The following is a 14,511-nucleotide window of genomic DNA, read 5'->3' as shown; positions in this document are numbered from 1 at the left end:
CAAAAAAAGATAAAGAATAATAATAATAATTTTATGTACATCGATACCTACCTGCCGTATTTTAGGAGCCCCTGAAGATTTGGGCTTCACTTTTTCTTTCGCGCACTGTTTATCCGTCGAGTTTGAACCTCCTTGACGTTTCCCCTCCTTTTGTTAAAGTAGGGGAAGGTAGTGTTCGTTGCGTGTAGATTTCGTGAATGAATTCAAAATGGCGACAGTGACTTTGACAAGTTGTACCTTTGTTGAAAGTTGAATAAAAATTAAAAAATAATATTAAAATATAAAAATGCTTTAGGGTAGAGATTAGCTAGAGATTTAATCTTTTTTACCTCAAAAGTGTTCGTTGCGTGTAGATTTCGTGAATGAATTCAAAATGGCGACAGTGACTTTGACAAGTTGTACCTTTGTTGAAAGTTGAATAAAAAATAATATTAAAATATATAAAAATGCTTTAGGGTAGAGATTAGAGATTAGCTAGAGATTTAATCTTTTTACCTCAAAAAAGTCAAAAGTGATAGGTAACTGATAATTGCTTCAAGAGTGTTCTGAAGGTAGTTTTAAAGCTAGGAATTTTAAAAAAGTGAAGAAAATGGACAAGAACAAGTTAAAACCAGAGGAAGAAACCAATGAAACAGTTAAAATAGAAGTTGAGGTAAGTTATTTTTCTGGCTCTGGTATGTTAAACTGGGAGTAGACAGGCTATGTAGCAGTTAAACAGAAAGAACGGCCTACATATCTTACCCTAATGATCCATGCTATCTGCTTCAGAAGAATCATCTCATGATGGTTGACTGCAGTACAAGATAATTGACTGTGGCTAGAGACCATCAACCTTTGTACCTATAACTGATAACAAAATATTTTGGTACTTGTGCAGAAGTCACGTCTGTGGAATATTATATTGAAAAATCGTAACAGGGGCCCCGTTCAACTTTGGGGCCCCAAATTTCAATCAGAAATGTGCCTTGATTTAATGAAGGTGTGTACCAAATTTCATCAAAATCAAATCAGGCAATCGGGAGTTATTGTGGAACATATACAGACAGACAAACATCTAAACCAAATGCAAAACGGTTGAGTTAATCAAAAATGTTTCAGGACCAAGATACCAAAATAAGTTCAATTTACGATACCAACATTGGATTACCTGTGTTCCCTTCTCAATTTCAATACATGGTTCGGTCCAACTATGAAATCCTATCTACAATAAAGACTGCAGAGGAGGCAGAGGTAAGGAAAAAAAAACTGTCATGTTTTTTACAAACTCAGACCTGAAGTCTGAAGTTTTATACAAACTGAGACATGCTCTTTCTATACCACTGATTTATATCTTAGGAGATTCAGATGGAGATATTTATTTTACTTGCTCCTTCTCACTTGTAAACATTTAGGGAAAAGTTAGATATGGTTTTAAGTATGTGCAATGGAAGAGGGCATCACTTGGGAACTTGAACTTTGCCAGTGTTTCCCATCAATAGTAAATCTATCTTTTACAACACTGTCAGTCAATTTTATTCTAGTTATTTTTCTGGCTCTGGTATGTTAAACTGGGAGTAGACAGGCTATGTAGCAGTTAAACAGAAAGAACGGCCTACATATCTTACCCCAATGATCCATATATGCTATCTGCTTCAGAAGAATCATCTCATGATGGTTGACTGCAGTACAAGATAATTGACTGTGGCTAAAGACCATCAACCTTTGTACCTATAACTGATAACAAAATATTTTGGTACTTGTGCAGAAGTCACTTCTGTGGAATATTATATTGAAAAATCGTAACGGGGGCCCCGTTCAACTTTGGGGCCCCAAATTTCAATCAGCAACGTGCCTTGATTTAATGAAGGTGTGTACCAAATTTCATCAAAATCAAATCAGGCAATCGGGAGTTATTGTGGAACATACAGACAGACAAACATCTAAACCAAATGCAAAATGGTTGAGTTAATCAAAAATGTTTCAGGACCAAGATACCAAAATGAGTTCAATTTACGATACCAACATTGGATTACCTGTGTTCCCTTCTCAATTTCAATACATGGTTCGGTCCAACTATGAAATCCTATCTACAATAAAGACTGCAGAGGAGGCAGAGGTAAGGAAAAAAAAACTGTCATGTTTTTTACAAACTCAGATCTGAAGTCTGAAGTTTTATACAAACTGAGACATGCCGTTCGGTCCAACTATGAAATCCTATCTACAATAAAGACTGCAGAGGAGGCAGAGGTAAGGAAAAAAAACTGTCATGTTTTTTACAAACGATCTGAAGTCTGAATACCACTGATTTATATCTTAGGAGATTCAGATGGAGATATTTATTTTACTTGTTCCTTCTCACTTGTAAACATTTAGGGAAAACTTAGATATGGTTTTAAGTATGTGCAATGGAAGAGGGCATCACTTGGGAACTTGAACTTTGCAAGTGTTTCCCATCAATAGTAAATCTATCTTTTACAACACTGTCAGTCAATTTTATTCCCAGCTTGTTACCCACCAGTCATAATGATTCATGTGTTTTATCAGGAATTCATCAACGATTACTCAACAAATTCATGTTCGGAATGGCGAGTGCTTCGTACTTACACAAAGAATCCCATCAATGTCCTGTACAAGAGAGCTTGGCGATGTCAATACAATGTACAACAGCGGAGAAGAAAAGTCAAAGACATAAACAGGATCAAGTCATCGAAAAATTGCCAGTGCCCTGGCTTCATCTGTATTGCTGTGTACACGTAGGTTTGATGTGTTAACTGTAGAAATCACAAGAGCTTCAACAAGTCCCATATAGTCAAAGACATAAACAGGATCAAGTCATCGAAAAATTGCCAGTGCCCTGGCTTCATCTGTATTGCTGTGTACACGTAGGTTTGATGTATTAACTGTAGAAATCATAAGAGGAAGAACAAGTCCCATACGGATCAAGTCATCGAAAAATTGCCAGTGCCCTGGCTTCATCTGTATTGCTGTGTACACGTAGGTTTGATGTGTTAACTGTAGAAATCATAAGAGGAAGAACAAGTCCCATATCGCTAGGTCGGAGCTTTGATTCCCACCAGGGGCGAACTTCATCCTAACAGATAAGGTTCGTTTTCGGAAAGACTGGATTTCTCCTATCCTGTCCCCCTTCTCTCTTCGATTTCGGCATAATAATTCTCGCTGGTATAGTTCCCTCTGCCAAAACTCTTAAGAAAAAAAACCTCATATGCCTCGGTGGCGTAGTGGGCAAGGTACCTACTAGTCCCATATGGCTAGGTCGGAGCTTTGATTACCACCAGGGGCGAACTTCATCCTGACAGATAAGGTTCGTTTTCGGAAAGACTGGATTTCTCCTATTGTGACCCCCTTCTCTCTTCGATTCCGGCATGATAATTCTTCGCTGGTATAGTTCCCTCTGCCAAAACTCTTTAAAAAAAAGCCCATATGCCTCGGTGGCGTAGTGGGCAAGGTACTCGCCTGGTAATCAGCGTGCTGGTTTGATTCCAGCCAAGACATGAAATTTTATTCTGATTTGAGAATTTATACTGATTTATTCGACCACTTAAGTAATAAGGGTTGGTGGTAGAACTCTAAGGGTTAGGTTCGGCGCTAGTCTCGCCTAGTGGTTACGGTTACCATCCTCTGAAGAGCCTATTAGTATTATTATTATTACTACTACTACCGCCAGTACTAACTACTCTTGAATTAATAAATTTATTCTATTTCAAATTTCAGACATGGTATCAAGAAGAAGCAAGCTGGCTAGGTCGGAGCTTTGATTCCCACCAGGGGCGAACTTCATCCTAACAGATAAGGTTCGTTTTCGGAAAGACTGGATTTCTCCTATTGTGACCCCCTTCTCTCTTCGATTTCGGCATGATAATTCTTCGCTGGTATAGTTCCCTCTGCCAAAACTCTTTAAAAAAACCTCATATGCCTCGGTGGCGTAGTGGGCAAGGTACTCGCCTGGTAATCAGCGTGCTGGTTTGATTCCAGCCAAGACATGAATTTTTATTCTGATTTGAGAATTTACCTATACTGATTTATTTGACCACTTAATAAGGGTTGGTGGTAGAACTCTAAGGGTTAGGTTCGGCGCTAGCCTCGCCTAGTGGTTACGGTTACCATCCTCTGAAGAGCCTATTATTATTATCATTATTACCGCCAGTACTAACTACTCTTGAATTAATAAATTTATTCTATTTCAAATTTCAGGCATGGTATCAAGAAGAAGCAAGTGTACTCTTCTACAATCAAGCTCAATCTGGATCACAATCATGGCTTGAACACAAAGGATGTCCTTCGATATCGAACTTTAGGTAGGTAAAAAAAACTTTGAAAATTGCCAGAGGGAAAGTTTTTAAGGAGTATCTACATCTGAGAAAAAGGTAGGCTTCAGGAAGGATATCTTCACAAATGATAGTGATAATGTGTGTATGATTTTCATGTAGTCAAAAGTATAATGGGACATCTTATTCTAAAGGCCCGTTCTACTTGTCGTTTGGAAAAAAAAAGAAAGAAAATTAAAGGGATTTATTCCAAAAGAACATTTTATTGTTAATGTGGTATAAAATAAACTTCAATATTATTATTATTTGTTTTTTAGTACCTAGTCTTGAAAATCCTTGGAACGATTGGCTTTCTCCTAGGGATGAGGGGTAAAGCTCCATGTTACAGTTACAGTTCCCTCTATCAAACCTCTTTAAAAATAATAATAATAAATACTCCATCAAAGGAATAAGTTTGTATTAACTTATTTGTTGGTAAAACACTTGGTAAAACAGTTCAAACACTAAAAATGATTTTGGGTGAGTGAAAACACTTGGCTTTATGTTTTACCATCTGTAATTTAATAAAAATATACGTAAAACATAAAGCCAAGTGTTTTTACTCACCCAAAATCATTTTTTGTGAATAAATACTCCCTCAATTTCTAAAGGAAATGGGAAAGTTGTCGTAGCTTTCTCATTTTGGCCTGGCTCAATTTTTGTTTCAGATTCAACACTATCTGAATAATATCAAGAAAGACTTACAATGCTTACAGCTGAAAGATATTATAGAAGATTACATGTTCTGCAACCCAGAGGCTCAGATCCGATACTTCTTCATTCAAAGTGAAGGTAAGATCAAACAGATCTGATTATTTCTCTTTCACTGAACTTTAATTGATGCGGAATATTCAAGTACTTACTGCGCTCGCCTTGCACGCGGGAAACCCGGGTTCAATTCCCGGCGGGGTCTAAAAAATTGTATTGATTCCGTGTCAATTTTTGTTTCAGATTCAACACTATCTGAATAATATCAAGAAAGACTTACAATGCTTACAGCTGAAAGATATTATAGAAGATTACTTGTTCTGCAACCCAGAGGCTCAGATCCGATACTTCTTCATTCAAAGTGAAGGTAACATCAAACAGATCTGATTATTTCTCTTTCACTGAACTTTAATGTTGTAGCGGCTTTAGCTTTCGCCGAATGGCGATAGCAGAATAAAGATTAATTGATGCGGAATATTCAAGTACTTACTGCGCTCGCCTTGCACGCGGGAAACCCGGGTTCGATTCCCGGCGGGGTCTAAAAAATTGTATTGATTCCGTTACTGGCTGTTGCTAGGCCCACTCAGCTTCGTGAGGAAAATGATAACACAAACAAACGGTATTTATATATTATTAGATTATTAGCAAGTATTTTATTTTCTTGTCACTGAACTTTAATTGATGCGGAATATTCAAGTACTTACTGCGCTCGCCTTGCACGCGGGAAACCCGGGTTCGATTCCCGGCGGGCTCCCACAGTCTAAACAAAATCTCATATATTTCATAGGTAAAATTTATACATATTAAGTAAGAAAAAAAACCTTGTTTAAATTATAAAAAAAGAAAAAAATATATATATACTCATTAGGGACCCCTGTGCTGCATAGGTGTGATAAACACCAGAACTCTAGTAGGTGGGTGTATTTTTTCCCAGAAAACATTGCTCAAAAACTAACTTTCTTGAAGAATCTGATAGTGCCCAAGTTATCTAGGTGCACGGTAATGTGCCAGGCCAAGTTCCAGCCTAACGCACACAGTGTGTAATATTACATCTGCTTTATCATATCTAAAAATTATTGTAGGACTGTGTTCTTGAATATCCCCCATCTCCCACAGTCTAAACAAAATCTCATATATTTCATAGGTAAAATTTATACATATTAAGTAAGAAAAAAAACCTTGTTTAAATTATAAAGAAAGAAAAAAAAATATACTCATTAGGGACCCCTGTGCTGCATAGGTGTGATAAACACCAGAACTCTAGTAGGTGGGTATATTTTTTCCCAGAAAACATTGCTCAAAAACTAACTTTCTTGAAGAATCTGATAGTGCCAAAGTTATTTCTGCTTTATCACGTCTAAAAATTATTGTAGGACTGTGTTCTTGAATAGTGGGTATATTTTTTCCCAGAAAACATTGCTCAAAAACTAACTTTCTTGAAGAATCTGATAGTGCCAAAGTTATTTCTGCTTTATCACATCAAAAAAAAGTTACTGTAGGACTGTGTTCTTGAATATCCCCTGTTCCCCCAATAGTAATACATTTTCATTTTTATCCTCAGGAACCTCAATGGGAATCTAAGTGCCAATATGAAAACCTCACACCCAAGCAGTTTATTGAGCATGCTGAACACAGATCAACCAACAAGTGGATGTACTTTGACTACAAACATCTTGCTGAGTGGAGCAAGGCAGATGAGTTAGCAGAGAATCAGTTTGTAAGTCAGCTTTAAGGGACATGGTTAGCACAGTGGTGACACACTTTCTTGTAATCCAGAAGGTCCTGAGTTTGACAGCAAACAATTGCACTCAGATAGCATTAAGGCTAAATTAAAACATCATAATCTCTTGGAACAAAATCTCATCTTAGTGGGTGAATACCAGAATACCACAAGCATTCTTCAAGCTCTTCCCTCAGAAAAAAAAAAAAAAAAAAAAAAAAAAAAAAAAAAAGATGAAACTCACTACAAATCGGAACGGGCCTTAAGCCGACGACAGTCTAATTACAATACGTCTTTTTTTTACCTTGCGAAGTTACTTATTCTACAGCAAAACCATTTGTGATCATTGTACTACCATCCAAGTCCGTAGACGTCCTTTTTATACCAGGGAGATTTCTATTGTTTTTTCGTATTTCTTAGATCCGAGCATCAAGGACAAAATAATCAACATGTTTCAATATGGACACGGGGCTTCAGCAGCTATCAAGATTCACCTGCTAGATCTTCTGCTCATAAATGAAGACCAGTATTTTAGTCTTCTCTCTGATGGAAAATACAAGCCAAGTGTTTCACAAGCCTGCTAGATCTTCTGCTCATAAATGAAGACCAGTATTTTAGTCTTCTCTCTGATGGAAAATACAAGCCAAGTGTTTCACAAGTAAGATTTTTTTTTTAGTACCTAGTCTTGAAAATCCTTGGAACGATTGGCTTTCTCCTAGGGATGAGGGGTAAAGCTCCATGTTACAGTTACAGTTCCCTCTATCAAACCTCTTTAAAAATAATAATAATAAATACTCCATCAAAGGAATAAGTTTGTATTAACTTATTTGTTGGTAAAACACTTGGTAAAACAGTTCAAACACTAAAAATGATTTTGGGTGAGTGAAAACACTTGGCTTTATGTTTTACCATCTGTAATTTAATAAAATTACAGATGGTAAAACATAGAGCTAAGTGTTTTTACTCACCCAAAATCATTTTTAGTGAATAAATACTCCCTCAATTTCTAAAGGAAATAGGTTTCTCATTTTGACCTGGCTCAATTTTTGTTTCAGATTCAACACTATCTGAATAATATCAAGAAAGACTTACAATGCTTACAGCTGAAAGATATTATAGAAGATTACTTGTTCTGCAACCCAGAGGCTCAGATCCGATACTTCTTCATTCAAAGTGAAGGTAACATCAAACAGATCTGATTATTTCTCTTTCACTGAACTTTAATGTTGTAGCGGCTTTAGCTTTCGCCGAATGGCGATAGCAGAATAAAGATTAATTGATGCGGAATATTCAAGTACTTACTGCGCTCGCCTTGCACGCGGGAAACCCGGGTTCAATTCCCGGCGGGGTCTAAAAAATTGTATTGATTCCGTGACTGGCTGTTGCTAGGCCCACTCAGCTTCGTGAGGAAAATGATAACACAAACAAACGGTATTTATATATTATTAGATTATTAGCAAGTATTTTATTTTCTTGTTGTGTTTCAGTGAACAAGGTGATCACCATCATAACTCCTCTCATGAGGAAGGTCCATCAGCACATTTCACGCAGTGGTGACCTCGTTTCTATTTCTATCTCACCCAATATAAACCGACTCGGTATTAGACTGGTCACTCTAAGCACTCACTGTGCTCTGGGTACTCTTCCATTAGGCTTGCTTATAATACAACAGAGTGGTGAAGTGCCAGGTCAGAAGTCTAATGTTCTGGCAGAGACACTCCATGAGTTCCGATCTCATTTGCCTGAGGATGTGTTCTACGGTGAGTAGTGGACTTTGGACCTGGAGGTTGGTGGTTCCATTAACAGAACGCCATTAACGATTGAAACAGTCCGAGTTAAGTCAAAATCTAGCGTAGTGTATTAAGCGGGGAACGACATGTGTGACAAGCATTTAATGCTGAACACAATCAAAATTCCCTTTTTTTTAACATGTGAGACTGTGAGAGGCAGTGCATTAACGATTGAAACAGTCCGAGTTAAGTCAAAATCTAGCGTAGTGTATTAAGCGGGGAACGACATGTGTGACAAGCATTTAATGCTAAACACAATTAAAATTCACTTTTTCTTTAACATGTGAGACTGTGAGAGGCAGTAATTTTCCTTAATGTTTCGGAACGTGTTAATCTTAAATTATTCTGGTGAGCAGAGCTTTTTTTGCACGTAAGCAGCAGCCCTTAACAGCTAAGGTCTTATCAGGCTTTTATGTTTCGCCATTTCTCTGGGATTTCAACCAACTCAGTTGTCCTCACGAGACTGATTGTACTGACTGGAATTTGAAACATAAGCGTTCCGGTATGTCTTTTATCAAATGGCATGAACCTACTCTTCAGTAGGGTGCATTTGATACATAAAGCCCAAGCTAACGGGAACTCTAAAATATATCTTAAAGCCCGTTCACACTTGTCGTTCGGGAAAAATCGTGTCGTGTGTTATGTAGTGGGAACACTCTCACAATTACATTGCCTACATGACATTGGAGGAAAAAAAATCGAACGAAACTCACGACAAGTGTGACCAGTAGGGTGGAGTGGAAAAAAAATGAAAATTCGAAAAGCCTTAGTGATCAAAACTTTCGAAATGATTAGAAGAACATCCTGTGAAAGATTCATCAATTCAGTCTCCACAATTGGGTTGAACCTTGTCACAAAAGATCTAACCAGGTCGCAGTGACCAAGGGCGTTTATTAAAGCCGATGGCCCTACCTTTACCAATACCAATGGGTTGAACCTGCTCGTTTCACGTTGTGACCGAAAGTACAGGAAAAACCTATGTTGCCGCTTCAAATTATATACTCAAAAACACTTGAAACTTGAAGCCAACTGTGGAAACTGAAGATGTTGAAAAAAAATTATGAAACTTTCACAGGATATTCTTCTCATCAATACGCATCTTTTGATCACTAGGGCGCTTCGAATTTCCAATTCTTATTTTATTTTTTTACTCCACCCTAGTGAACAGGCTCTTACACAACAAATTTACCTCTTGCTCACAGGTCGAGGTTACCCCCAAGTGATTCTCACTGAAAATGCCCTGGTCCCCACTGTATCAGCAGTGTGGACGCAGTCTACAGTTCTCGTATCTCAGAGCAGCGTTCTGCACTCCGTGTGGAAGTGGCTTCAAGATCCTCAGAACGCCATTAACTTCACCGAACGAGAAGGTGAGATCTTTCCTCTCGCTCCTCCCTTTCTTGGCTTCAAGATCCTCAGAACGCCATTAACTTCACCGAACGAGAAGGTGAGATCTTTCCTCTCGCTCCTCCCTTTCTTTCTCTCTATCTCTCTCTATCTGCCGCCACCAGTCTTAGTCATTTAAAGAAACTAAATCAATAGGGTAGGTTGAGTGCGAAGGGCATCTACTCGGAAAATTTTGTTTAGCCAAAACCAGTTGGCCTCAAAGCGATCACTCTAAAGCTGATTAAGAGGCGAAAACTACCAATATAATGTTTAAGTCATCCATCCATTTATTGGCCTTGCTCAGTTTTTTGGCTTTTGGTTCTCTGGACGGGGTAGGTTGAGTGCGAAGGGCATCTACTCGGAAAATTTTGTTTAGCCAAAACCAGTTGGCCTCAAAGCGATCACTCTAAAGCTGATTGAGAGGCGACAACTACCAATATAATGTTTAAGTCATCCATCCATTTATTGGCCTTGCTCAGTTTTTTGGCTTTTGGTTCTCTGGACGAAATTCGCACCACCACTTTCGTGTTCCTGGTAAAAAGACCTTTAATTTGATGTATAGGTCGACCAGGTTTGGATAAGTCCTTCTATGGGAACAGACAAACAGACACCAAAGCGAATACAATAGTCCGTCCCTTATACCTTTTTTTATTACTATCGTAATAATAAACGAAGGACGGGCTAAGAAGAGAGAGAGAAAGAAAAATTTGTTTCACATTGAGATATTTTTTGACGCTAAAACCGGTCTTAAATTAACGACTGAAATGTTATCTAAAACTTTCTCGCTTTGAGTTTATAGGTCGTCGCGACAAATTTCAGTACCAGAGCTCATTTTCTTTGTGTGAGAAAATGTGAAAAAAATCCCCCAAAAACCATATTTTCTGGTTTTTTGGCTTTTTGGTTCTCTGGACAAAATTCGCACCACCACTTTCGTGTTCCTGGTAAAAAGACCTTTAATTTGATGTATAGGTCGACAGGTTTGGATAAGTCCTTCTATGGGAACAGACAGACACCAAAGCGAATACAATAGCCCGTCCCTTATACCTTTTTTTATTACTATCGTAATAATAAACGAAGGACGGGCTAAAAAGAGAGAGAGAAAGAAAAATTTGTTTCACATTGAGATATTTTGGTGATATGATTCTCCTACTTTTTTTGCGCGAAAATTCAAATTTTTAAAGAATCAAAAATTTGCATTTTGGTGTTGGTTAAGTTGCTCTCTACCTTTTTTCTTTATCGACAAGAGCTAAGAGAAGTTTACTGTATAAATGTTCAATATTTTTCGTTTACTTTCAAAGATCTTCCTTTTTTGCGAGTTCCTCATTTCACTTCCAAAGTAGGAAACACAAAAATGACTCCCGCTAATACCTGTGACAAAGATTTGAAAACACTCCTGCAGACCAGTTCTAAACCATTTCTGATCAAGAATCAGCTGAAGAACTGGGAGCCACTCAGTTGGCCCCTGTCTAAATGGTTTGATCTGTTTAACATTCAAAGCTCCCTGATCTTCAGATGTCGTGAAAATGGTTGCTCAAAGGTAAGAAAATGCTGGGTATCATGAAATAGACCTCTCTAGCAGCGGCAAGTATTTCAGGGGGGGTTGATGCTCCCAATTTAGAATTGAATATACCTACCTTGGTTATCCTGCCAGAATGAGACTGAAAAGTAGGGTTGGGACATCGACATCGATGTTTTGAAAACATCGATACATCGGAACAAAAACATCGATGTCAACATCGATGTTTTTCTTTCGATGGAAAGAAACATCGAACATCGATGTTTTATTTTTCGATGTTCGATGTCTGTGGTTCCTCATGAAGTGGGATTTTTTTTTCTCAATTTCCAAAAAAATTCCCTCAAAATTAAAATTTCCCATACGGAATTTACGCGGAAAGGACCATATAATACCGAAAATCCGAAAAACATCGAAATCCCGATAATATCAAACATCGATGTTTTTGATTACGATACATCGGATACTCGATATATCGAAGTTTGAAAACATCGATGTATCGAACATCGATGTTTTCGTCTCGGATACTCGATATATCGAAGTTTAAAAACATCGATGTATCGAACATCGATGTTTTCGTCTCAATGTCCCAACCCTACTGAAAAGTCCCTTTACTCCCACAGTACATATAATATACCTACCTACTTACTTATTATCTATATTATGTGATGTGATTTTTTTATATTAAGAGTACCTATCTATTTTTATTATTATTATTATTTTGTATTCGCTCTTAAAAATGTTTATGTACTATATGCTATATGTACCTACCTAAAAAAAGAAAAATTGAAGCCTGCGCATTATGCACAGTTGCGCCGTTACCTTGTGCATAAAATAATGCACGACTTTCAAATTTTGAAGAGGAGAGGGGAAGTCAAGGAGTTGATTATTGAATGGATACTGTACACAAGGCTCAAGATGAAGTGAGGCGACTTTCAGACCGGGAATTAAAATAATGAGTTCTCAGTTAAATCCCAAGTCCCATGTTAATGGATTTCGTGATGTTGGTAATGAAGTCCTGGAGTATTTGACGAGCAATTCAAAATCAAATGAGCCAGCCTTTCGAACTTCGAAGGTAGTGTACCTGCCTTGTAAGCGCTGGGCCGCGGGTTCGATTCCCGCCCGTGACGAACTTTATCCGGTGTTCGTTCTCGGAACGGCTGGCTTTCTCCAAATTCCTTTGTTTTTCCAACCAAAAAAGTTAAGTTCTAGTCTAACAATGCCTTTACTCTTACAGATGGACATAGGTCAACACCTCCAAGACGTCTGTCTTGATGAAATGACGCTTCTCTTACGTCGGCACCAAACCCTGCAGGATATCAAAGAAACGTCCATCACTAAAAAGACCACCATAGAAAGACTATCCAGTGAAAGCCTTGGCAACGCCAATGTTCAAGAGCTCGCTCCTCTCTCGAAGGAAGAATTTCGGGAGTTTTGTTGGAAGAAGTGTCCTTGTATGCGAAGATTCCTGGAAGGAAATAGTGAGAATGGGACCCGAGTGTGTGAGAAAGAAAGTCAAACGTCTGACCTAGTGATGTCTAGATGTGAGAAGTCCAAGAATATAATCCAAACTTTGGTCAGTAGTCAAGAAGAACAAGAAGTCAGGTATAAACGTTGCAGGTCTAGCTCCAATGAGCGTACTAATCAAACTAGTGAACCAAATACATGTCATGAAAATAGAGGGACTATCCAACTTGGAACGAGTAGAAAACGTACCCGAAGTATATCACCACAATTTGAGAAGACACAAGTATGTAATCAAGATCAAAATGATAAACGTTGCAGGTCTAGCTCCAATGAGCGTACTAATCAAACTAGTGAACCAAATACATGTCATGAAAATAGAGGGACTATCCAACTCGGAACGAATAGAAAACGTACCCGAAGTATATCACCACAATTTGAGAAGGGACAAGTACTCGTATGTAATGAAAATCAAAATAGTGAAATTTATGGGTGTAATGAGGAAACTAAAGAATTTTCGAGTTGTAATAATCCTTCATCAAATCCCTGCTAGTCAATCAATCAAACTGGAAAGCTTGGAGAGTATCGTTAGACAATTCCCAGAAGTGTTCAGTGGTGCTGTGATTCAGAAGACAGGAGTAGGCAGTCAGGAGCAGGCGATATTCCTGCAGAATAGATTAGGTGGGGATGAGGGTGTGTATACAATAGCTCAGGATACATCGCAGTCGGGGAATGGCGTGTTTGACCTATCTGATAATGTGATCATCATAGATCCAAAGCTGAGGAAGGTGGATAAGGAAGAAGATGAGGATGTGAAGAGGTTTGAGAGGATTTACAGGAGGATAATGCAGAACCCAAGTAATTATAAGACTGTGATGAGGAATATGATAGAAGTGTATGATGCAATCTGTGATGACGTAGAGAGCTGAGGAGCTTCCTTAGTTAGCAATATCGACTAGTTCACTAGTAGATTTATATCGAAAAATAACGAAAATCCCCCTCAAAAAAAAAAAAAAAAAAAAAAAAAAAAAAAAAAAAAATGCGACGCGGCGCAAATTTTTGTGCGAGCACTAATTATGTAGTGTGAAGGAAGGGTATACAGCTACTTTTGATACCTACTCACTAAATTTCGTTATCTAGAGTATCTAGACCCTACTACATAAATGACGCTGCACTTTTTACTCGATGGTGATGGTTTTCGTAAATATTTTCTGTGTGTTTATTAAAAACTGATAATAACTTACGAGTGTGGAGTAGTCCTTCGTGAAATAGGTAGGTCCCAGGCTATGGGTCCATTGGATGTTTTTTTTTTCCCCTTTTTTCTTGAGGACGATTTAGAACAATCCTATGTAGGTAGGTACCTACCCTTCCGTAGCTGATTTGCCAAAAGACTGATAACATAATTATAATATACCTACCTACTTATTAACTATACCTATTACTTACATTTATTTACATGTGTGATGTGACTTATATTAAAGAGTACCTACCTATCAATTTTTATTATTAATTGGCTCTTAAAAATGTTTAAATCAAAATAGTGAAATTTATGGGTGTAATGAGGAAACTAAAGAATTTTCGAGTTGTAATAATCCTGAAAGTAGTGAAATTTCCGGAATTGATGAACTT

General features: G+C 37.8%; 1 protein-coding gene across 1 annotated transcript; it reads left to right on the top strand.

The window, feature by feature from the left end:
- The first annotated feature begins 385 nt into the window (after window positions 1–385).
- Window positions 386–13,811, top strand: LOC108252397. Its single transcript, XM_017444080.2, has 12 exons — window positions 386–652; window positions 1,964–2,095; window positions 2,524–2,692; window positions 2,934–2,973; window positions 4,192–4,295; window positions 7,153–7,307; window positions 7,788–7,911; window positions 8,220–8,492; window positions 9,725–9,966; window positions 11,305–11,442; window positions 12,656–13,023; window positions 13,436–13,811. Exons 1-12 carry the CDS (start codon window positions 590–592, stop codon window positions 13,809–13,811), a joined length of 2,184 nt encoding a protein of 727 aa, XP_017299569.2. The 5' UTR covers window positions 386–589.
- The last annotated feature ends 700 nt before the right edge of the window (window positions 13,812–14,511 follow it).

This window comes from Diaphorina citri, unplaced genomic scaffold (genome assembly GCF_000475195.1).
Source record: "Diaphorina citri unplaced genomic scaffold, Diaci psyllid genome assembly version 1.1 scaffold473, whole genome shotgun sequence".
Taxonomy (NCBI): Eukaryota; Metazoa; Arthropoda; class Insecta; order Hemiptera; family Psyllidae; genus Diaphorina; species Diaphorina citri.
This window is presented reverse-complemented; position numbering and strand designations above follow the sequence as displayed.